Source organism: Pseudophryne corroboree, chromosome 1 (assembly GCF_028390025.1).
Source record: "Pseudophryne corroboree isolate aPseCor3 chromosome 1, aPseCor3.hap2, whole genome shotgun sequence".
In the NCBI taxonomy this organism is placed as follows: domain Eukaryota; kingdom Metazoa; phylum Chordata; class Amphibia; order Anura; family Myobatrachidae; genus Pseudophryne; species Pseudophryne corroboree.
Genome location: NC_086444.1, coordinates 312,860,821 through 312,886,858, shown reverse-complemented (window position 1 = coordinate 312,886,858; position 26,038 = coordinate 312,860,821). Strand labels below are relative to the sequence as shown.

Genomic DNA, 26,038 nt, shown 5'->3' with positions numbered 1-26,038 from the left:
TGCTGACAGTGCTATCACATGATTTTCCGCCCAGCGAAAAATCCTTGCAGTTTCTGCCATTGCCCTCCTGCTTCTTGTGCCGCCCTGTCTGTTTACGTGGGTGACTGCCGTGATGTTGTCCGACTGGATCAGCACCAGCTGACCTTGAAGCAGAGGTCTTGCTTGGCTTAGGGCATTGTAAATGGCCCTTAGCTCCAAATATTTATGTGAAGTGATGTCTCCAGGCTTGACCACAAGCCCTGGAAATTTCTTCCCTGTGTGACTGCTCCCCAGCCTCGCAGGCTGGCATCCGTGGTCACCAGGACCCAGTCCTGAATGCCGAATCTGCGGCCCTCTAGAAGATGAGCACTCTGCAACCACCACAGGAGAGACACCCTTGTCTTTGGTGACAGGGTTATCCGCTGATGCATCTGAAGATGCGATCCGGACCATTTGTCCAGCAGGTCCCACTGGAAAGTTCGTGTGTGGAATCTGCCGAATGGAATTGCTTCGTAGGAAGCCACCATTTTTCCCAGGACCCTTGTGCACTGATGCACTGACACTTGGCCTGGTTTTAGGAGGTTTCTGACTAGTTCGGATAACTCCCTGGCTTTCTCCTCCGGGAGAAAACACCTTTTTCTGGATTGTGTCCAGTATCATCCCTAGGAATAGAAGGCGTGTCGACGGGATCAGCTGCGATTTTGGAATATTGAGAATCCAACCGTGCTGCCGCAGCACTATCTGAGATAGTGCTACCCCGACTTCCAACTGTTCCCTGGATCTTGCCCTTATCAGGAGATCGTCCAAGTAAGGGATAACTAAAACTCCCTTCTTTCGAAGGAGTATCATCATTTCGGCCATTACCTTGGTAAAGACCCGGGGTGCCGTGGACAATCCAAACGGCAGCGTCTGAAACGGATAGTGACAGTTCTGTACCACAAACCTGAGGTACCCTTGGAGAAGGCTAAATTGGGACATGTAGGTAAGCATCTTTGATGTCCAGAGAGACCATATAGTCCCCTTCTTCCAGGTTTGCAATCACTGCTCTGAGTGACTCCATCTTGAATTTGAACCTTTGTATGTAAGTGTTCAAGGATTTTAGATTTAAAATTGGTCTCACCGAGCCGTCCGGCTTCGGTACCACAAATAGTGTGGAATAGTACCCCTTTCCCTGTTGCAGGAGGGGTGCCTTGATTATCACCTGCTGGGAATACAGCCTGTGAATGGCTTGCAATACTGTCTCCCTGTCTGAGGGAGACGTCGGTAAAGCAGACTTTATGAAACGGCGAGGGGGAGACGTCTCGAATTTCTTGAGACGGGCCCCCACCGTGCCTGAGACCGCTTGTAAAGCCCAGCGTCATGCTGAGGACTTTGCGGAGGCGGGAGAGGGCTTTTGTTCCTGGGAATTGGCTGTTTGCTGCAGCCTTTTTCCTCTCCCTCTGCCACGGGGCAGAAATGAGGCGCCTTTTGCCCGCTTGCCCTTATGGGGCCGAAAGGACTGCGCCTGATAATACGGCGTCTTCTTAGGTTGAGAAGCTACCTGGGGTAAAAATGTGGATTTTCCAGCCGTTGCCGTGGCCACCAGGTCTGTTAGACCTACCCCAAATAACTCCTCCTTTTTATAAGGCGATACTTCCATATGCCTTTTGGAATCAGCATCACCTGACCACTGTCCTGTCCATAACCCTCTTCTGGCAGAAATGGACAGCGCACTTACTCTTGATGCCAGTCGGCAAATATCCCTCTGTGCATCACGCATATATAGAAATGCATCTTTTAAATGCTCTATAGTTAGTAATGTACTGTCCCTATCTAGGGTATCAATATTGTCAGTCAGGGAATCCGACCAAGCCACCCCAGCACTGCACATCCAGGCTGAGGCGATTGCTGGTCGCAGTATCACACCCGTGTGAGTGTATATACATTTTAGGATATTTTACTGCTTTCTGTCAGCAGGTTCCTTAAGGGCGGCCGTATCCGGGGACGGTAGTGCCACCTGTTTAGACAAGCGTGTGAGCGCTTTATTCACCCTAAGGGGTGTTTCCCAACGTGCCCTATCCTCTGGCGGGAAGGGGTATGATGCTAATAACTTTTTTATCGGGGGAAACCCACGCATCATCACACACTTCATTTAATTCCTCAGATGCAGGAAAAACTACAGGCAGTTTTTTCTCACCCAACATAATACCCTTTTTAGTGGTACTGGTATTATCAGAAATGTGTAAAAACATTTTCCATAGCCTCAATCATGTAACGTGTGGCCCTACTGGAAGTCACATTCGTCTCTTAATCGTCGACACTGGAGTCAGTATCCGTGTCGGCGTCTGTATCTGCCATCTGCGGTAACGGGCGTTTTAGGGCCCCAGATGGCTTTTGAGACACCTGGACAGGCACAGGCTGAGTCGCCGGCTGTCTCATGTCATCAATCTTTTGTAAAGAGCTGACACTGTCACATAATTCCTTCCATAAGCTCATCCACTCAGGTGTCGACTCCCTAGGGGGTGACATCTCTGTTACAGGCAATTGCTCCGCCTCCACCTCATTTTCCTCCTCATACATGTCGACACAACGTACCGACACACAGCACACACACAGGGAATGCTCTGATAAAGGACAGGACCCCACTAGCCCTTTGGGGAGACAGAGGGAGAGTTTGCCAGCACACACCAGAGCGCTATATATATATATATATATATATATATATATATATATATATATATATACAGGGATAACCTTATATAAGTGTTTTTCCCCTTATAGCTGCTGTATTGTTATACTGCGCCTAATTAGTGCCCCCCTCTCTTTTTTAACCCCTTTCTGTAGTGTAGCAACTGCAGGGGAGAGCCAGGGAGCTTCCCTCCAACGGCGCTGTGAGAGAAAATGGCGCCAGTGTGCTGAGGAGATAGGCTCCGCCCCCTTCTCGGCGGCCTTTTCTCCCGTTTTTCTGTGGAATCTGGCAGGGGTTAAAATTCATCCATATAGCCCTGGGGGCTATATGTGATGTATTTTCGCAAGCCAAGGTGTTTTTATTGCTGCTCAGGGCGCCCCCCCCTAGCGCCCTGCACCCTCAGTGACCGAAGTGTGAAGTGTGCTGAGGAGCAATGGCGCACAGCTGCAGTGCTGTGCGCTACCTTGGTGAAGACAGGATGTCTTCTGCCGACGATTTTTCCGGACCTCTTCTTGCTTCTGGCTCTGTAAGGGGGCCGGCGGTGCGGCTCTGGGACTGAGCTCCGAGGCTGGGCCTGTGTTCGGTCCCTCTGGAGCTAATGGTGTCCAGTAGCCTAAGAAGCCCAATCCACTCTGCACGCAGGTGAGTTCGCTTCTTCTCCCCTTAGTCCCTCGATGCAGTGAGCCTGTTGCCAGCAGGTCTCACTGAAAATAAAAAACCTAAAACTAAACTTTCACTAAGAAGCTCAGGAGAGCCCCTAGTGTGCACCCTTCTCGGCCGGGCACAAAAATCTAACTGAGGCTTGGAGGAGGGTCATGGGGGGAGGAGCCAGTGCACACCAGGTAGTCCTAAAGCTTTTACTTTTGTGCCCAGTCTCCTGCGGAGCCGCTATTCCCCATGGTCCTTACGGAGTTCCCAGCATCCACTAGGACGTCAGAGAAATATATATTATATATATATATATATATATATATATATATATATATATATATATATATATATATAAAATGTATTATTCTTTTTTTTTTGTATCTCTCATCACCACTCAGACTTGTTTTCCCAATAGTCTTCCGATACATTTACAAAAATCAGGTCCATAAGTCACTATGTAAAAAAGAAGAAAAACAGTTATTGGTAATTGCACTGCTTACCTATTTGATGAATTGCTCTTACGGATAGTACTTTTATCACAGTTTAGGTGGGGTTCTGGATGCTTTGATAGGTTTCCATCAGATGTTTTCTCAGGTTGTGGCAAATGGCATTTAGCACCTAGTGCCAGCATGAAAGGTCTTTCACTTTCTACAGATACAGGTTTTATATAAGAATGTTTAGTTGACTGAGTCCTGTATTCTTTCACAGTCTGTTTTGTAGACTGCTTAGTATCCCTTGAGGTATTTTGACTGCAGCTGCTTAAACAAGCGTTTGGCTCAGAGGCAGAAAGTGTTCCATAGCCACTGCTAACAGATGTATTCTCCAGAAACTGCTCCTGTGTAATAAAAGCTCTTTGTTGAATATCAGGTTCTCTAAGCAGATGGAGTAGGCTGTTAGTGGTTTCTCCTCTGCCTTCATCCTGGCTATGTTGTTCGCCAAGAGGCTTTGGAGGATGTAGGTCACGTGCCCGAGTTAAAACGGTCTCCCCTGTATCATAATTCTGGGGAGAAAAGCCTCCCTGGGACTGGAGTAAGCAAATTTCATCACGAATGAGCTAGAGAAAAAAAAACAACAAAAAAAACCGGACACTAAATATTTAAAGCTGTGTAAATCATATATTAAATAGATAGCACGAAAACTGCAAAATGTAATAACCTATCGAGTAGAACCAGATATTAACTGTCCTAATAACAGAAGTAAACAGGAACATATGTTGCTTTCTCCTTAAATTAGTCCTGAGTGTTTAAATTCAATGATACATCATTGGGGTCAATGGATATGAATAGCGCTGGGAAGGAGCTCCCTGAGCTATTCAATTCAGCACGCTGTTACGCCCGACTAGAGGATTTCTTCTCGCACCCCTCCTGGCATATGCCCAAAATTACGAGTGGACCCCTGTCCAGGAAGACCACAACCCGGAAGAAGCTGCAACTCATGGGCTCCATCAATCAACCTGTTCAGAGCAATTTGGGAACAGATGTAGCCCGGTCATCAAAAAAAATAAGAATTTACTTACCGATAATTCTATTTCTCGTAGTCCGTAGTGGATGCTGGGAACTCCGTAAGGACCATGGGGAATAGCGGCTCCGCAGGAGACAGGGCACATCTAAAGAAAGCTTTAGGATCACCTGGTGTGCACTGGCTCCTCCCCCTATGACCCTCCTCCAAGCCTCAGTTAGGATACTGTGCCCGGACGAGCGTACACAATAAGGAAGGATTTTGAATCCCGGGTAAGACTCATACCAGCCACACCAATCACACTGTACAACTTGTGATCTGAACCCAGTTAACAGCATGATAATAGAGAAGCCTCTATAAAAGATGGCTCACTACAACAATAACCCGAATTTTTTGGTAACAATAATTATGTACCAGTATTGCAGACAATCCGCACTTGGGATGGGCGCCCAGCATCCACTACGGACTACGAGAAATAGAATTATCGGTAAGTAAATTCTTATTTTCTCTGACGTCCTAGTGGATGCTGAGAACTCCGTAAGGACCATGGGGATTATACCAAAGCTCCCAAACGGGCGGGAGAGTGCGGATGACTCTGCAGCACCGAATGAGAGAACTCCAGGTCCTCCTCAGCCAGGGTATCAAATTTGTAGAATTTTACAAACGTATTTGCTCCTGACCAAGTAACTGCTCGGCAAAGTTGTAAAGCCGAGACCCCTCGGGCAGCTGCCCAAGATGAGCCCACCTTCCTTGTGGAGTGGGCATTTTAAGATTTTTGGCTGTGGCAGGCCTGCCACAGAATGTGCAAGCTGAATTGTACTACAAATCCAACGAGCAATCGTCTGCTTAGAAGCAGGAGCACCCAGTTTGTTGGGTGCATACAGGATAAACAGCGAGTCAGATTTTCTGACTCCAGCCGTCCTGGAAACTATTTACAGGGCCCTGACCACGTCAAGCAACTTGGAATCCTCCAAGTCCTTAGTAGCCGCAGGTACCACAATAGGTTGCTTCATGTGAAATGCAGAAACCACCTTAGGTAGAAATTGAGGACAAGTCCTCAATTCTGCCCTGTCAGAATGAAATATTAAATAAGGGCTTTTATATGATAAAGCCGCCAATTCTGACACACGCCTGGCTGAAGCCAGGGCTAACAGCATCGTCACCTTCCATGTGAGATATTTTAAGTCCACAGTGGTGAGTGGTTCAAACCAATGTGACTTTAGGAAACTCAACACAACATTGAGATCCCAAGGTGCCACTGGAGGCACAAAAGGAGGCTGTATATGCAGTACCCCTTTTACAAATGTCTGAACTTCAGGCACTGAAGCCAGTTCCTTTTGGAAGAAAATCGACAGGGCCGAAAATTGAACCTTAATGGACCCTAATTTTAGGCCCATAGACAGTCCTGTTTGCAGGAAATGGAGGAAACGACCCAGTTGAAATTCCTCTGTAGGGGCCTTCTTGGCCTCCCACCACGCAACATATTTTCGCCAAATGCGGTGATAATGTTTTGCGGTTACGTCCTTCCTGGCCTTGACCAGGGTAGGGATGACTTCATCTGGAATGCCTTTTTCCTTCAGGATCCGGCGTTCAACCACCAAGCCGTCAAACGCAGCCGCGGTAAGTCTTGGAACAAACAAGGCCCCTGCTGGAGCAGGTCCTTTCTTAGAGGTAGAGGCCACGGTTCGTCCGTGAGCATCTCTTGAAGTTCCGGATACCAAGTTCTTCTTGGCCAATCCGGAGCCACGAGTATCGTTCTTACTCCCCTTTGCCGTATAATTCTCAGTACTTTTGGTATGAGAGGCAGAGGAGGGAACACATACACTGACTGGAACACCCACGGTGTTACCAGAGCGTCCACAGCTATTGCCTGAGGGTCTCTTGACCTGGCGCAATACCTGTCCAGTTTTTTGTTGAGGCGGGACGCCATCATATCCACCTTTGGTTTTTCCCAACGGTTCACAATCATGTGGAAGACTTCTGGATGAAGTCCCCACTCTCCCGGGTGTAGATCGTGTCTGCTGAGGAAGTCTGCTTCCCAGTTGTCCACTCCCGGAATGAACACTGCTGACAGTGCTATCACATGATCTTCCGCCCAGCGAAGAATCCTTGCAGCTTCTGCCATTGCCCCCCTGCTTCCCGTGCCGCCCTGTCTGTTTACGTGGGCGACTGACGTGATGTTGTCCGATTGGATCAATACCGCCTGACCCTGAAGCAGGGGTTTCGCTTGACTTAGGGCATTGTAAATAGCCCTTAGTTCCAGAATGTTTATATGAAGAGATGTCTCCAGGCTTGACCATAAGCCCTGGAAATTCCTTCCCTGTTTGACTGCTCCCCAGCCTCGCAGGCTGGCATCCGTGGCCACCAGGACCCAGTCCCGAATGCCGAATCTGCGGCCCTCTAGAAGATGAGCACTCTGCAACCACCACAGGAGGGATACCCTTGTCCCCGTTGACAGGGTTATCCGCTGAAGCATCTGAAGATGCGACCCGGACCATTTGTCCAGTAGGTTCCACTGGAAAGTCTTGCGTGGAATCTGCCGAATGGGATTGCTTCGTAGGAAGCCACCATTTTTACCCAGAACCCTTGTGCATTGATGCACTGAGACTTGGTTCGGTTTTAGGAGGTTCCTGACTAGCTCGGATAACTCCCTGGCTTTCTCCTCCGGGAGAAACACCTTCTTTCTGGACTGTGTCCAGGATCATCCCTAGGAACAGAAGACAAGTCGTCGGAACCAGCTGCGATTTTTGGAATATTGAGAATCCAATCGTGCTGCCGCAACACTACCTGAGATAGTGCTACACCGACTTCCAAGTGTTCCCTGGATCTTACCCTTATCAGGGAATCGTCCAAGTAAGGGATAACTAAAATTTCCTTCCTTCGAAGGGATATCATTTCGGCCATTACCTTGGTAAAGACCCGGGGTGCCGTGGACCATCCCTACGGCAGCGTCCGAACTGATAGTGACAGTTCTGTACCATAACCTGAAATACCCTTGGTGAGAAGGGTAAATTTTGACATGAAGGTAAGCATCCTTGATGTCCCGAGACATCATGTAGTCCCCTTCTTCCAGGTTTGCAATCACTGCTCTGAGTGACTCAATTTTGAATTTGAACCTCTGTATGCAAGTGTTCAAAGATTTTAGATTTTAAAATCGGTCTCACCGAGCCGTCTGGCTTCGGTACCACAATAGTGTGGAATAATACCCCGTTCCCTGTTGCAGGAGGGGTATCTTGATTATCACCTGCTGGGAATACAGCTTGTGAATGGTTTCCAAAACTGCCTCCCTGTCAGCGGGAGACGTCGGTAAAACAGACCTTTGGAAACGGCGAGGGGGATACGTCTCGAATTCCAATTTGTACCCCTGAAATATTACCTGAAGGATCCAGGGGTCTACTTGCGAGTGAGCCCACTGCGCACTGAAATTCATTGAGAACGGGACCCCACCGTGCCTGAACTTGTAAAGCCCTAGCGTCATACTGAGGGCTTGGCAGAGGCGGAAAAGAGTTTCTGTTCCTTGGAACTGGCTGATCTCTGCAGCCATTTTCCTCTCCCTCTGTCACGAGCAGAAAAGAGGAACCCTTTTGTCCGCTTGCCAACCAGGACTGCGCCTGATAATACTGCGTCTTATTTTGAGAGGCGACCTGGGGTACATCCCCTTTTTTGTTAAGGCAATACTTCCAAATGCCGTTTGGAATCCGCATCACCTGACCACTTTACTGGTATAATTGGACAACGCACTTCTAGGATATCAAATTTCCAGTCAGGGAATCCGACCACGCCAACCCAGCACTGCACATCCAGGCTGAGGCGATTGCTGGTCGCAGTATAACACCAGTATGTGTGTAAATACATTTTAGGATACCCTCCTGCTTTCTATCAGCAGGATCCCTAAGGGCGGCCATCTCCAGAGAGGGTAGAGCCCTTGTTCTTACAAGCGTGTGAGCGCCTTATCCCCCCTAGGGGGTGTTTCCCAACGCACCCTAACCTCTGGCGGGAAAAGGTATACTGCCAATAACTTTTTAGAAATTATCAATTGTTATCGGGGGGAAACCCACGCATCATCACACACCTCATTTTATTTCTCAGATTCAGGAAAACTACAGGAAGTTTTTCCTCACCAAACATAATACCCCTTTTTTTTGGTGGTATTTATATTATCAGAAGAGTGTAAACTTTTTCCATTGCCTCAATCATGCAATGTGTGGCCCTATTGGAAATCACGGTTGTCTCTTCACCGTCGACACAGGAGTCAGTATCCGTGTCGGCGTCTGTATCTGAGGTAACGGGCGCTTTAGAGCCCCTGTATGAGACGTCTGGACATGCACAAGCTGAGTAGCCGGCTGTCTCATGTCAACCACTGTCTTTTATACAAAGCTGACACTGTCACGCAATTTCAACAGTACATCCACTCAGGTGTCGACCCCCCAGGGGGTGACAACACTATTACAGACACTCTACTCCGTCTCCTCATCATTTTTCTCCTCATACATGTCGACACAAACGTACCGACACACAGCACACACACAGGGAATGCTCTGATAGAGGACAGGACCCCACTAGCCCTTTGGGGAGACAGAGGGAGAGTTTGCCAGCACACACCAGAGCGCTATATATATACAGGGATAACCTTATATAAGTGTTTTTCCCTTTATAGCTGCTGTATTGTTTATACTGCGCCTAATTTGTGCCCCCCTCTCTTTTTTAACCCCTTTCTGTAGTGTAGTGACTGCAGGGGAGAGCCAGGGAGCTTCCCTCCAACTGAGCTGTGAGGGAAAATGGCGCCAGTGTGCTGAGGAGATAAGGACGCCGAGAAAGGGGCGGAGCCTATCATCCGTTTTCTTGTATGTTTTGGCAGGGGTTAAATGCATCCATATAGCCCAGGAGTTATATGTGATGCATTTATTTTAGCCATAAAAGGTTTTCTATCGATTTATTGCGTCTCGGGGCGCTGCCCCCCCAGCGCCCTGCACCCTCAGTGACCGGAGTGTGAAGTGTGCTGAGAGCAATGGCGCACAGCTGCGGTGCTGTGCGCCTACCTTTATCTGAAGACAGGAAAGTCTTCTGCCGCCGATTTTTCCGGACCTCTTCGCTCTTCTGGCTCTGTAAGGGGGCCGGCGGCGCGGCTCCGGTGACCCATCCAGGCTGAACCGGTGATCGTCCCTCTGGAGCTAATGTCCAGTAGCCTAAGAAGCCCAATCCACTCTGCACGCAGGTGAGTTCGCTTCTTCTCCCCTTAGTCCCTCGATGCAGTGAGCCTGTTGCCAGCAGGTCTCACTGAAAATAATAAACCTAAACTAAAACTTTCACAAAGAGCTCAGGAGAGCCCCTAGTGTGCACCCTTCTCGTCGGGCACAGAAAATCTAACTGAGGCTTGGAGGAGGGTCATAGGGGGAGGAGCCAGTGCACACCAGGTGATCCTAAAGCTTTCTTTAGATGTGCCCTGTCTCCTGCGGAGCCGCTATTCCCCATGGTCCTTACGGAGTTCCCAGCATCCACTAGGACGTCAGAGAAATAAAAAAATTGAGTAGGAGATCTCAGGAAGGCTGAATCATAAGACCCCAAACTCCAATCTACACACTAGTGTTGGACAGGAGGTCAGGGAGGCTCAGACAAAAGACTCCAAACTGCAACAATACACCTCTGAGGCGGACTGGGTGCATGCAGGGGGGAAGGGGGGGGGGGGGGGGGTGCAGCGAATAACTCTTAAAACAATGGATGGAAAGTTTCTTGAGCTAGCCTTAGGACATCTGCATTGCAGTTTGACAAGTGTGCCAGCCCAGTCGAAATACGCAGACCCACTGGCACCAGCAGCCACATACCATCGGACATTCTGAATATCGGTAGAGCTGCTTGAAAATCTGATGGTGCGGCCGACATACAATCATTAGTGCAGATTTGGGTTGAGGCCGGTGGGTGTCTCAATAGGACGCCCATCAGCAACAGCGTTACCAAACAGGCGCAGTAGCGGCAGCAACAAAGGTCACAGCCACGATTACTAATGCCTCCACCTTTGAATCAGGTCCTGGTTGTAAAGTGCAACATCATATCCAGTAAAGAAAAGCATGACAAAACTGCTGTCTATTATGGACAGATTGTGAATGAGCTTAGCCTCACCTGTATCTGATGGGTAAACTGCTCTTGTTGGGCATCTATCTGCACTTGACATTGTCGCTCAACCAACTGAAATAACTGCATCCACCGAGCCTGAAACACAAGAAGAGTTCGGTTCCAGCACTGAAAGTAGCCAATGAATAGACTTTTCAAGTATTTCCCACTTAAGAAAACATAACATCCACTGGTCAATTAATATAAAAAACATTTTCTATTGCAGTAAATGTATAAGAATTTAAAGTCAATATAATTGGAAAATATTTTGTTATTTATATACTTTTTTTCTAGCATCCATAATGAATACTGGGGTCACTTCGTACGATGGGGTCCAAAGGAGCTGGTGCACTTTAAATTTCTTTAACTGGGTGTTCTGGCTCCTCCCCTCTATGCCCCCTCCAACAGCCAGTTTAGAAAAATGTGCCCTCAGGAGAGGATGCACACTCTGGAGCTAAAGAGAGTTTTTCTTCAGTTTCATTTCTGTTTGTTATTTTCGGTACGCTGTTTGGGCAACAGCATACCTGCACCGTGGGAGTTAGGAGGGGGGGGGGGCAGTCACCGGCCTCTGTAAGGCATCAGAGCCGCTTCCCCGCTGCTGGACCACTGTCCTGAAAGGTTGTGGTACCGCGGGAGCGGCGCCGTAGTGAGCACAAATGCACACCCCTAACATATGCCTGAAGGAGGGAAGAGTGGCAAGTCACAGCAGGGCCCTGCTAGGGGCGTCCCCTGGTTCTTGGTGCGGTGCGATCGCAGTGACGGCATCCGGACCCCCCCTGGGGGGTTCCAATAGCCCCCCTGCGTGAACTGGCCAGCGGTTGGGTGGAAACAAGTACCGGGTTGGAAATGTGCACGCGTGTCGTTCCCCAGCGACAGCAGTTGCCAGGCAACAACCAGAAGAAAGTGATCGCTGGCGCGATCGCAAGAAGAAGATTGACAGCGGGGAGGCGTTCTGGGGCGGATACTCACCGTTTTCCAGGCGTGGAGATCCGAACGCAGGCATGTCCAGGTGTTTGGAGGGTGGTTGTCTGACGTCAATTCCGGGACCTTCATCGCTGGATCCATCGCACAGGGTAAGTAACTGCAGGGCTAGTCTTGTTCTGCACAAAACTTTTTTAGCATAGCAGCCAATGCTAAAATACACTCCCCCATAGGCGGCGTCTAGTTGATCGCATGAGCAGCAAAAAGTTGCTACGTGCGATCCCCAATGTCTGATGAAGTAAACTTGCTAGCTGCTGCGAAAACTTAAGATAGTGCTTCTTAAGAGGTTATAGTAATTCTCTACCTTAGGAGTAGAGCAATTATTATGCTATAAGATCTGTGTAAATATACCAGATATTTATGTACACAGAAAAGTCTCTATTAAGGACTTAACTGGTAACTCATTCAGGGGACCATGGAGTCTGTCTAATATGATAATTCATGTGACTAAGAAATTCATATACAGTCTTACCTTACCTCCAGAGGATAGATAACTAAATATCAAAAAATGTACAGGAATACCTGTTCAAAGTGGGTTGTCTATCAGAGATTAGCATTGCTGCCTCACATCACTGGGGTCGGGGGGTTCTGTGCCCATCACGACCCTGGCTGTGTGGAGTTTGTATGTTCTCCCTGTGCCATACCTCCTAACTTCTGTCTCTAGCAAGGAGGGACATCTGCGTGCGCGTAGCGTGCGGGCGCCCAAAAGGGGGCGTGGCCTATGAAAATGTTTTCATCACTGAGGGGACATGTCCAGCGCTCTGTGAGCTGCTGGAATGCCCCCTCTCCTGTCACCATTAAATAGACGCTGTGCGCATGCGCACAGCGTCTATTCACTGCTATTCTGCTAAGCAGAACAGCAAGTGCAGGAGCCTCCCAACTGCCCCTCCCCCCACCCACTGCAGGAAACTGCAGCCCACGGGTGGGATAGCGGGACAGTCCCAAAAAAACGGGACTGTCCCGCGAAAATCGTGCTTTCCCATGAAATGGAGACATTCTCTGCTCTTATGATTACGTCAGTGGTTATTGAATGTTGGGTTCAGGAATCTCACGGATCACTACCGATGGGTCCATGTACAGACCGTTGCGGCTACACCCACCAGTTGTGCTTACCCGAGATCATCATCTTAAGGTTGCAAGTGTTGGGGGCAGTGCCAGTGGTGCCTCAATGCAACAGAGGCACCAGAGGAGAAACAGACTTTTACAGGATCACAAAAACAGAGCACCAAGTCTATTCCATAAACACTTCGGAATGAAAGTGGTCCTCCACTCCTAAGGGGGCCAGTCTAAAATATTTCTAAAAAGCTCCTGCCAGGATCCCTGGGTAAAATATCGACTACGGACGGTTCGGTAAGGACCATTTTGAATCTAAAATTCTTGAACCCTTACCTAAAGGTCTTCAAGTTCAACAGTGATTGCGGGTCTGGAAGAACAGGAGGAGTTCATGGTTTCACTGGATATAAAGGATGGAGGAAATGATGTTCCAGCTCCGAGTCGAGGGGGTCACATCGTCCCTTAACTGGACGATCTCTTGATAAAAGGCAAGATCCAGGGAGCTTCTATTGCTCAATATCAACCGCACTATTCAGCTTCTGTCACATCATGGGTGGATTCTAAATTTACATTAGTCTCACCTGGAGCCAATTCAGCGGCTCCTGTTCCTGGGAATGTTTCTGGATACAGTGGCTCAGAAGGTATTCCTCCCAGAGGACAAGGCAAAGATGTTCCAGGAGATGGTCCGAGCGGTTCTAAGACCGAATCGGATATCCATCCATTGGCTGTTAGGAAAGATGTGATCCAGTATGGAAGGTTCCATGCCAGAACAATTCAATTGGATTTCCTGAGTAAGTGGTCCGCATCACATCTTTAGATGCATCGGATCATACGCCTCTCACCTCAGGCCAGGGTTTCCCTCCTGTGGTGGCTACAGTCCTCAGACCTGCTGGAAGGTCAAAGTTTCGGGATTCTGGATTGGATCATCCTCACAACGGACGCGAGTCTGCGGGGATGGGGAGCTGTCACCCAAGGGGTTCAGTTCCAGGGCAGGTGGTCCTCCCACGAAGCCCTACTTCCAATCAACATTCTTGAACTTTCTACAACTCTCTGCTTCAGGCCTCTTCTCTGCTTCGGGATCGTGCCATTCAAGTTAAGTTGGACAACGCCACAGCAGTGGCATACATCAATCGACAGGGAGGAACAAAGAGCAGAGCCTGCATGTGAGAAGTGTCAAGGATACTCCTCTGGGCCGAAAGAAATGCAAAAGCAATGTCGGCCATCTTTATTCCGGGGGTGGACAACTGGGAAGCGGACTTCCTGAGTCGTCACAATCTTCACCCGGGAGAGTGGGGCCTCCTCCTACAGGTGTTTCGGCAGATCGACCTGATGGCTTCACGGCTCAACAAGAAGCTTCGCCGGTATCGTTCAAGAACTAGGGACCCTCAGGAGATAGCAGTGGATGCACCGACAACGCTGTGGCCTTATTGGTTGGTCTACCTGTTTCAGCCGATGCCATTGTTCTCAAGGGTGCTAAAGAGAATCAGGCATCAAAGAGTCCATGCAATTCTAATTGCCCCAGAATGGCCTCGGAGGGCGTGGTATGCGGATCTTCTGGACATGTCCGTCGAAGACCCTTGGCCTCTGCCACTGAGAAGATATCTTCTTCAACAAAGACCGTTCGTCTACCCGGACTTACGGCGGCTTCGTTTGACAGCATGGCGGTTGAGCGGAACATCCTAGCACGCAAAGGCCTTTCCAAAAAGGTTATTGCTACCATGGTTCAGGCCAGGAAGCCTATAACGTCAAAGCATTGCCATCATATCTGTAGGAGAAATGTCTCTTGGTGCGAGGAGCGCATGTATCCTTCTGCGGATTTAAACTTAGGGCACTTATTGCGTTTGCTGCAGGCTGGAGTGGATATGGGCCTACGTTTCGGCTCCCTCAAGGTCCAGATTTCGGCCCTTTCTATTTTCTTCCAGAAGAAGTTGGCAATGTTGCCAGAAGTTCAGACTTTCTTGCAAGGGGTACTTCACATACAACCTCCTTTTGTGCTGCCAACGGCACCCTGGGATTTGAATGTGGTCTTGGAGTTTCTACAGTCCTCCTGGTTTGAACCTTTGATGGCGGTAGTAGACAAGTACTTTACGTGGAAGACGGTAATGTTGCTGGCCCTGGATCTGCTAGGCGTGTCTCAGAATTGGGGGCCTTATCATGTAAAATTCCATACTTGGTCTTTTACGAAGACAGAGCAGAGCTCCGGACTAGGCAGCAGTTCTTGCTGAAAGTTGTCTCTGCATTCCACTTGAACCAACCTACTGTGGTCCCATCTAGTTCTCGCTCTTCTGCTCCTCCGGAGTCACTGGATGCTGTGCGAGCCTTGAAGATCTAGGTCAGGAGGACGGCTTGGATCAGAAAGACGGATTCCCTGTTTGTGCTCTAAGATGCGCAGAAAAAGGGTTGCCTTGCTTCTAAGCAGTCCATTGCTCGTTGGCTTAGGTTTACTATCCAACAGGCCTATGTGTTGGCAGCCTTACTTGTTCCTCAGTCTCTGAAGGCCCACTCTACAAGATTGGTGGGGTCTTCCTGGGCGGCTGCCCGTGGAGTCTCTCCCTTGCAACTGTGCCGAGCTGCTACCTGGTCGGGGAAGAACACCTTTGTGAAGTTTTACAGGTTTGATACCCAGTTTGGGCAGGCGGTGCTGCAGACATCTCCGCACATTACCGCCCGCTCTGGAAGCTTTGGGACGTCCCCATCGTACTAAGTGACTCCAGTATCCCTTATGGATGCTAGAGAAAATAGGATTTTGGTTACCTACCGGTAAATCCTTTTCTCGTAGTCCACGAGGGATACTGGGCGCCCGCCTCAGTGCGTTGACTTTTCTGCAGGTTTTTCTTCTGTAAAAGTTTACCTGTTCAGCTGTTGCTGTTTTGTTACCAGCAGTTGCTGGTCGGTTTATGTTGTGGTGTGCTGGTGTATGAATCTCACAACTCGTTATGTTCCTTCTCTCAAGTATGTCCATTCTCCTTCGGGCACAGTTTTACCTAGACTGGCTGTAGGAGGGGGCATAGAGGGGAGGAGCCAGCACACCAAGTTGAAGAAATTTAAAGTGCACCAGCTCCTTTGGACCCCATCTATATCCCATCGTACTAAGTGACCCCAGTATCCCTTATGGACTACGAGAAAAGGATTTACCGGTAGGTAACCAAAATCCTATTTTTAAAGACTGAAGGAAGGGTCTGTGGGGAAAAAATATAAATAAAAAATAAATAAAAATAAAACAGAGCTCTGCTGGTTATTAACATGTTAAAATAAAGCATTTAATGTTAAACATCTAATGCCTAAATGTTTCTGTGAAAGTGTAAAAATATAGATAATATATACATATTTTAAAATTGTTCAATATTTAAAAAGTTAAACTACTGGGTCAGTAGAGAAACAAGAGGAAAAAAAGTAAGAGTGGTGGGAGTACTATTAAATACCTCACAGCTTTTCTGATCGGTCTGTTCACTGCTGCACAGATCTTTTAAAGAAGACGTCTGCAAGTCACCAGATTGAGAAGGACGTGCAAGGAGGATAGATCCTTTATTTGCTGTACTCCTAGACTTGGACCAAACCACAGTTAGAAGGAAATACTTAACATTGTAGCATAACAGTGTAATGTCATCTTTTGAGAGATGACATGTAACAAGAAAAACAATGCAAACAACTATTTAGATCACCATGCCAAAAAAGGAGGCATTATTTAAACCAATGGGACACTACTAAAGAGCATATACAGACTGAGGAAACAAGTTTTATAGGATGTGTTACACTCAGGATTTAGTTATTCAGAATGCTGACATACCGGCTGACTACATAACATCCATAATGTCAACACATGCAATTAGAACTAGGGTTAGGCTGCAGGTAGGGTTAATTTTAGGGTATATCACAGATACAAAAAGTACAACACCAAATGGCGCTGCCAATGGTAAGCTGCAGAGAAGTAAAACTGATTGTTCATTTGTATTTATTGACTGAGGGTGATGACCCAAACAAAAGTTTTCCTGCCCTGCTGATAGTATCTATCACTTTACTATCAGCAGGGCAGGAAACTGCAGGATTAGATGTAGATGGACAGTGTTTTTAATTGTAGCACTCTACTTGACAAAGACACCATAGCGCGTCGAAACGAGTTATATAGAGTGCAAACGCTGTCCACCTCCCGTCAACATTGTGTTGGACAACCCGGGTACCATCATCCCACACATGTTGTTAGGGTAGGGACAATTTTCATATCAGCAACATCCTGATTGTGTTTATTAAGAAAATGTCTCCATTGCGCATGTTAACATATACTACACCCTTATAGTATTAATATTCCAGAGAATAAAGCCAAAGTAATTTATCAGCAAATAGGGCCGTAGATGAAGCACTAGTACAAATATATACATATGTATGTATGTATATACGTATGTGTATATATATATATATATGTGTATATATATATATATATATATATATATATATATATATATATATATATATATATATATATATATATATATATATTTATATTATTTTTTAAACATAACGTTTATTGAGTCAGCCACAACACAATTGGGCTATGATATACAAACAGTCACCAATGAGCAACAGAGCAAAGTCAATGCATATCAAAATGTAGCATGTCACAAAGTTACCAGGTTTATTATTAAAAGGGAGAGGGGAAAAAAGGAGACTGAAGTCTAGAGAAGTGACGGCTTGGCTGAGGAAAAGAGAGAAAATAAGAATTTACTTACCGATAATTCTATTTCTCGTAGTCCGTAGTGGATGCTGGGGACTCCGTAAGGACCATGGGGAATAGCGGCTCCGCAGGAGACTGGGCACAAAAGTAAAGCTTTAGAACTACCTGGTGTGCACTGGCTCCTCCCCCTATGACCCTCCTCCAAGCCTCAGTTAGGATACTGTGCCCGGACGAGCGTACACAATAAGGAAGGATTTTGAATCCCGGGTAAGACTCATACCAGCCACACCAATCACACCGTATAACTCGTGATCTAAACCCAGTTAACAGCATGATAACAGAGGAGCCTCTAGAAAAGATGGCTCACTACAGCAATAACCCGATTTTTTGGTAACAATAACTATGTACCAGTATTGCAGACAATCCGCACTTGGGATGGGCGCCCAGCATCCACTACGGACTACGAGAAATAGAATTATCGGTAAGTAAATTCTTATTTTCTCTAACGTCCTAAGTGGATGCTGGGGACTCCGTAAGGACCATGGGGATTATACCAAAGCTCCCAAACGGGCGGGAGAGTGCGGATGACTCTGCAGCACCAAATGAGAGAACTCCAGGTCCTCCTCAGCCAGGGTATCAATTTTGTAGAATTTTACAAACGTATTTGCTCCTGACCAAGTAGCTGCTCGGCAAAGTTGTAAAGCAGAGACCTCTCGGGCAGCCGCCCAAGATGAGCCCACCTTCCTTGTGGAGTGGGCATTTACAGATTTTTGGCTGTGGCAGGCCTGCCACAGAATGTGCAAGCTGAATTGTACTACAAATCCAACGAGCAATAGTCTGCTTAGAAGCAGGAGCACCCAGCTTGTTGGGTGCATACAGGATAAACAGCGAGTCAGATTTTCTGACTCCAGCCGTCCTGGAAACATATATTTTCAGGACCCTGACAACGTCTAGCAACTTGGAGTCCTCCAAGTCCCTAGTAGCCGCAGGCACCACAATAGGTTGGTTCAGGTGAAACGCTGAAACCACCTTAGGGAGAAACTGAGGACGAGTCCTCAATTCCGCCCTGTCCGAATGGAAAATCAGATAAGGGCTTTTACAGGATAAAGCCGCCAATTCTGACACGCGCCTGGCCCAGGCCAGGGCCAACAGCATGACCACTTTCCATGTGAGATATTTTAACTCCACAGATTTAAGTGGTTCAAACCAATGTGACTTTTGGAACCCAAAAACTACATTGAGATCCCAAAGTGCCACTGGAGGCACAAAAGGAGGCTGTATATGCAGTACCCCTTTTACAAACGTCTGAACTTCAGGGACTGAAGCTAGTTCTTTTTGGAAGAAAATTGACAGGGCCGAAATTTGAACCTTAATGGACCCCAATTTCAGGCCCATAGACACTCCTGTTTGCAGGAAATGTAGGAATCGACCCAGTTGAATTTCCTCCGTCGGGCCTTACTGGCCTCGCATCACGCAACATATTTTCGCCAAATGCGGTGATAATGTTTTGCGGCTACATCCTTCCTGGCTTTGATCAGGATAGGGATGACTTCATCCGGAATGCCTTTTTTCCTTCAGGATCCGGCGTTCAACCGCCATGCCGTCAAACGCAGCCGCGGTAAGTCTTGGAACAGACAGGGTCCTTGCTGGAGCAGGTCCCTTCTTAGAGGTAGAGGCCACGGATCCTCCGTGAGCATCTCTTGAAGTTCCGGTTACCAAGTCCTTCTTGGCCAATCCGGAGCCAGGAATATAGTGCTTACTCCTCTCCATCTTATCAATCTCAGTACCTTGGGTATGAGAGGCAGAGGAGGGAACACATACACTGACTGGTACACCCACGGTGTTACCAGAGCGTCTACAGCTATTGCCTGAGGGTCCCTTGACCTGGCGCAATACCTGTCGAGTTTTTCCCAACGGTTTATAATCATGTGGAAGACTTCTGGGTGAAGTCTCCACTCTCCCGGGTGGAGGTCGTGTCTGCTGAGGAAGTCTGCTTCCCAGTTGTCCACTCCCGGAATGAATACTGCTGACAGTGCTATCACATGATTTTCCGCCCAGCGAAGAATCCTTGCAGCTTCTGCCATTGCCCTCCTGCTTCTTGTGCCACCCTGTCTGTTTACGTGGGTGACTGCCGTGATGTTGTCCGACTGGATCAACACCGGCTGACCTTGAAGCAGAGGTCTTGCTAAGCTTAGAGCATTGTAAATGGCCCTTAGCTTCAGGATATTTATGTGAAGTGATGTCTCCAGGCTTGACCATAAGCCCTGGAAATTCCTTCCCTGTGTGACTGCTCCCCAGCCTCGCAGGCTGGCATCCGTGGTCACCAGGACCCAGTCCTGAATGCCGAATCTGCGGCCCTCTAGAAGATGAGCACTCTGCAACCACCACAGGAGGGACACCCTTGTCCTTGGTGACAGGGTTATCCGCTGATGCATCTGAAGATGCGATCCGGACCATTTGTCCAGCAGGTCCCACTGGAAAGTTCTTGCGTGGAATCTGCCGAATGGGATTGCTTCGTAGGAAGCCACCATTTTACCCAGAACCCTTGTGCATTGATGCACTGAGAGTTGGCTCGGTTTTAGGAGGTTCCTGACTAGCTCGGATAACTCCCTGGCTTTCTCCTCCGGGAGAAACACCTTTTTCTGGACTGTGTCCAGGATCATCCCTAGGAACAGAAGACGAGTCGTCGGAACCAGCTGCGATTTTGGAATATTGAGAATCCAATCGTGCTGCCGCAACACTACCTGAGATAGTGCTACACCGACCTCCAACTGTTCCCTGGATCTTACCCTTATCAGGGAATCGTCCAAGTAAGGGATAACTAAAATTCCCTTCCTTCGAAGGAATATCATAATTTCGGCCATTACCTTGGTAAAGACCCGGGGTGCCGTGGACCATCCATACGGCAGCGTCTGAACTGATAGTGACAGTTCTGTACCATAAACCTGAGGTACCCTTGGTGAGAAGGGTAAATTGGGACATGAAGGTAAGCATCCTTGATGTCCCGAGACATCATGTAGTCCCCTTCTTCCAGGTTCGCAATCACTGCTCTGAGCGACTCAATCTTGAATTTGAACCTCTGTATGTAAGTGTTCAAAGATTTTAGATTTAGAATCGGTCTCACCGAGCCGTCCGGCTTCGGTACCACAACAGTGTGGAATAATACCCCGTTCCCTGTTGCAGGAGGGGTACCTTGATTATCACCTGCTGGGAATACAGCTTGTGAATGGCTTCCAAAACGGTCTCCTTGTCAGAAGGAGACATCGGTAAAGCCGACTTTAGGAAACGGCGAGGGGGAGACGTCTCGAATTCCAATTTGTACCCCTGAGATATCACCTGAAGGATCCAGGGGTCTACTTGCGAGTGAGCCCACTGCGCGCTGAAATTCATTGAGACGGGCCCCCCACCGTGCCTGATTCTGCTTGTAAAGCCCCAGCGTCATACTGAGGGCTTGGCAGAGGCGGGAGAGGGTTTCTGTTCCTGGGAACTGGCTGATTTCTGCAGCCTTTTTCCTCTCCCTCTGTCACGGGCAGAAATGAGGAACCTTTTGCCCGCTTGTCCACGAAAAGACTGCGCCTGATAATACGGCGTCTTCTCATGTTGAGAGGCGACCTGGGGTACAAACGTGGATTTCCCAGCTGTTGCCGTGGCCACCAGGTCTGAAAGACCGACCCCAAATAACTCCTCCCCTTAATAAGGCAATACTTCCAAATGCCGTTTGGAATCCGCATCACCTGACCACTGTCGTGTCCATAACCCTCTACTGGTAGAAATGGACAACGCACTTAGACTTGATGCCAGTCGGCAAATATTCCGCTGTGCATCACGCATATATAGAAATGCATCTTTCAAATGCTCTATAGGCAATAATATACTGTCCCTATCTAGGGTATCAATATTTTCAGTCAGGGAATCCGACCACGCCAACCCAGCACTGCACATCCAGGCTGAGGCGATTGCTGGTCGCAGTATAACACCAGTATGTGTGTAAATACATTTTAGGATACCCTCCTGCTTTCTATCAGCAGGATCCTTAAGGGCGGCCATCTCAGGAGAGGGTAGAGCCCTTGTTCTTACAAGCGTGTGAGCGCTTTATCCACCCTAGGGGGTGTTTCCCAACGCACCCTAACCTCTGGCGGGAAAGGATATAATGCCAATAACATTTTAGAAATTATCAGTTGTTATCGGGGGAAACCCACGCATCATCACACACCTCATTTAATTTCTCAGATTCAGGAAAACTACAGGTAGTTTTTCCTCACCGAACATAATACCCCTTTTTGGTGGTACTCGTATTATCAGAAATGGCGCCAGTGTGCTGAGGAGATAGGCTCCGCCCCTTTTTCGCGGACTTTTCTCCTGCTTTTTTTATGGATTCTGGCAGGGGTTAAAATTCATCCATATAGCCCTAGGGGCTATATGTGATGTATTTTCGCCAGCCACGGTGTTTTTATTGCTGCTCAGGGCGCCCCCCCCTAGCGCCCTGCACCCTCAGTGACCGAAGTGTGCTGAGGAGCAATGGCGCACAGCTGCAGTGCTGTGCGCTACCTTGGTGAAGACAGGACGTCTTCTGCCGCCGATTTTCCGGACCTCTTCTGTCTTCTGGCTCTGTAAGGGGGGCGGCGGCGCGGCTCTGGGACCCATCCATGGCTGGGCCTGTGATCGTCCCTCTGGAGCTAATGTCCAGTAGCCTAAGAAGCCCAATCCACTCTGCACGCAGGTGAGTTTGCTTCTTCTCCCCTTAGTCCCTCGATGCAGTGAGCCTGTTGCCAGCAGGTCTCACTGAAAATAAAAAACCTAAAACTAAACTTTTCACTAAGCAGCTCAGGAGAGCCACCTAGTGTGCACCCTTCTCGTTCGGGCACAAAAATCTAACTGAGGCTTGGAGGAGGGTCATAGGGGGAGGAGCCAGTGCACACCAGGTAGTTCTAAAGCTTTACTTTTGTGCCCAGTCTCCTGCGGAGCCGTTATTCCCCATGGTCCTTACGGAGTCCCCAGCATCCACTTAGGACGTTAGAGAAATATATATTTATACACAGAGAGAACAGGAAATATTAAAGTGATGTGGGTGGGAGAACACCAAACTAGACAAATTAAATAGGGTAAGCGAGAGGAAGGTAAATTAACCTATTTCAAATGGAAAAGGGGCATTTTGTGAGGTGAGTTAATGATTTAGAGCAGGGAACCTCAGGCACGCGGGCCGTATAAGGCCCGCAAAGACACTTGATCCGGCCCGGCCAGGCTCACCTAACCGAGGGAGATGCCGGGCTCCCGCTGAGATTGTGTTACCAGCAGGCGCCCGGCTCCTCAGCAGCAGCTGGAGGCAGGAGCTCACTCCTGAGCTCCGGCAGTGTACGTGTGTGGCTGTGCAGACATTACTCCCATAGTTCCGAGGAGCGGAGGGCAGCGGTCCGGAAGCAGGAGCGGGGCTGGTGTGTGTGTGTGTGTGTGTGTGTGTGTGTACAAGGGGGCATATCTAATGGGGCATAACTGACTGGGGGCATATCTAATGGGCATAACAACTGACTGGGGGCATATCTAATGGGGCATAACAACTGACTGGGGGCAGTCTACTTTTTAATAATAATAATTTTTGTATGGCCTCCGATACAAAAGCTGTGATGCTTTTGTACTGGAAGAGTAACTGTGCTGGCAGGAGCTACTCGTCGCTGTGAGGGTCACAGCGGCTGCGTGTGATGTAATGCAGCTGCCACGACCCGCCCCCGCCCCCCCCCCCCAACGGTATGGCCACACCTGCGTTGCCAGGATCATGCCCCCTAAACGGTGGCCAAACGCCGCCGGCCCGCCTCCTCCCGCATGCACAGTACAGACCTGATCGGCTGCTGTGCGAAAACACACAGCAGCGATCAGGTCTGAATTAGCCTCATAGTACCACCTGTACAATAATTTATAGATGTTCTCATTTATTTTAAACACAAATCGAGCTGGAGGAAGCATTTTCCCAAATCTCAGACCAGTCATCCCCATCCAATGCATCACCCAAGTCACTTCCCAGGCAACCTCATGAGTCACGCAAGGAAGAAGTAGTATAAACGTTCTTAATGAACCACTGAGACCTAAAGAATTGTATTTATTATTAATACTAGGTCAGCCAACACATTTGTTGTTGCAGATTAGTGATGGCAACATGTGAACATTAAGAATTGCCTTTGTTATCAACATTCATATACACAGTGATTGTAAAATGTTTGACACAAAGGTAGCAATGTACGTTTCCACTATATTTCCTACAGAATGGTATATATGTATATAGAATGGTATATAGGTATATTCTACAAACGTCTAAAATAGTTTAAACAACCAATCTTTGTCCGTCATCAACTAGAAAATGCCGTTTTCCTTTAAAACCCACCGATTGCCAAAGGTTTGAAAGTCATGATTTTCTGGAAGCTCTGCGAGTTCTGTGTGCGATTCCGCAGCGTCTGAAGTATCCATGTTGCAGTTTGATTTAGGGTCTTCTATTACACACTACAAGACATGAAGATGGTACAACGCTCTATTATTTTAGGATTTTGCAACTATTTTGCTCCATCCAATTGCTTACACATATTTATTTATTTATAGCAATATATGACGAGGGGGATGTGGAGACAAATGATCTAGTACAGGCCTGGCCAACCTGTGGCGCTCCAGCTGCTGTGAAACCACAAATCCCAGCATGCCCTGCCACAGTTTTGTTATTAGGGAATGCTAAAACTGTGGCAGGGCATGCTGGGACATGTAGTTCCACACCAGCTGAAGAGCCACAGGTTGGCCAGGCCTGGTCTAGTATAAGGACTCTGTGGTGGAAACCAAAAATTCTGATAAAGGGAGTACACAACTAAATTTAAAAAATAATGTTGTATGGAAGGCAGCCTTGTGCATATCATCCTAGACAAAGTGAATTTGTGAGAATTAAAATTAGTGCTTGTGCTTTCATGAATTAGGGCAACTTGAAAAAGGGATAGCTATTGTAGTAAGGAGAGTTATGGTAGACTTACCATGGTTAACTCTCTTTCTGTGAGGTACACTGGGTTCCACAGGGAAAACATCAGGTGTAGAGTGGATCTTGATCCAGGGGCACAAACAAGCTAAAGCTTTAGGCTGTCCCAGGATGCATTGGGGCCTCCTCTGTAACCTTGAATCCAGGCACTGTGAGCTCAGTTTCGTTAACTAACCAGTCCAATGTAGGAGCAGGTAAGCGAGAAGGCAGATGTTGGTCACATATAACCACGTTCTCACGACAGGAGAAGGGACCAGTGGCTAATGCCATACAAACCCATAGAAACTAGGTGCGTCAGTGTGGGTGCCCTGTGGAACCCAGTGTACCTCGCAGAAATAGAGTTAACCATGGTAAGTTTACCATAACTCTCCTTTTCTGCAGCAGGGTACACTATCTTCCACAGGGAAAACATCGGGTAATGTCCTAAAGCAGATTTTCAGGGGAGGGGATGCGCCTTAGCGGGTATGAGAACCCGGCGACCAAAGGAAACATCCTGGGAGGTGGAAGTACCAAAGGCATAGAACCTAATGAACGTGTTCACTGAGTATCACGCAGTCACCTTGCACAATTGTTCTGCGGATGCGCCACGGCGAGCCACCCTAGAAGGTCCAACAGACAGAGTAGAATGGGCTTTAATAGCAGCAGGAGCTGGGAGTCCAGCCTGTGCATAAGCTTGTGCAATCACCATTCTAAACCATCTGGCCAAAGTTTGCTTATTCGCAGGCCAGCCACGTTTGTGAAAACCACACAGTATAAAAAGGGTATCAGACCTCCTGATAGAGGCAGTCCTCTCTACATATATACGGAGAGCCCTTACCACATCCAAAGACCGTTCTTTGGGGGACAAGTTAGAAGAGATAAAGGCCAGAACCATAATCTCTTGGTTAAGGTGAAAAGATGACACCACTTTAGGTAAGTAACCTGGGTGAGTTCTCAGAACTGCCTGGTCACAATGGAATATTAGAAAGGGTGGATGACAGGACAAAGCGCCCAAGTCTGACACCCTTCTAGCAGAGGCAATAGCCAGCAGAAACAGGACCTTGGCTGTGAGCCATTAAAGGTCCACTGACTCAAGAGGTTCAAATGGAGACTCTTGCAGGGCATTCAGGACAACAGACAGATCCCATGGAGCCACAGGAGGGACATAGGGAGGCTGAATCCGTAATACACCCTGAGTGAATGTATGAACGTCAGGTATAGATGCAATTTTTCTCTGAAACCACACAGACAAGGCAGATGTGAACCTTGAGGGAGGCCAGACGAAGGCCTAAGTCAAGGCCTTGTTGCAGGAATGCCAGGATTCTGGATGTTTTGAATCTGAACGCATCATAGATCTTATCAGCACACCAGGTGAAGTAAGAATTCCAAACCCTATAATAGTACCGAGCAGACGTCGGTTTATGCGCTTTCAACATAGTTTGAATGACCGCCTCAGAGAATCCTTTGGCTCTCAGGAGTGATGCTTCAA

General features: G+C 48.0%; 1 protein-coding gene across 7 annotated transcripts in view; it reads right to left on the bottom strand.

The window, feature by feature from the left end:
* MPHOSPH9 (M-phase phosphoprotein 9) overlaps positions 1–26,038 on the bottom strand; it is a 282,866-nt gene that overhangs the window by 210,668 nt on the left and 46,160 nt on the right. For 6 of the 7 annotated variants that reach the window (XM_063964512.1, XM_063964518.1, XM_063964515.1 and 3 more), the window contains exons 2-5: positions 23,941–24,056; positions 16,321–16,438; positions 10,874–10,963; positions 3,799–4,352 (exon numbers count right to left, since the gene is read on the bottom strand). In XM_063964512.1, coding sequence (XP_063820582.1) covers positions 3,799–4,352; positions 10,874–10,963; positions 16,321–16,438; positions 23,941–24,056 — 878 coding nt within the window. Of the gene's footprint in view, positions 1–3,798; positions 4,353–10,873; positions 10,964–16,320; positions 16,444–23,940; positions 24,057–26,038 lie in introns of those variants that run through there. The other variant, XM_063964519.1, reaches the window with a different exon arrangement.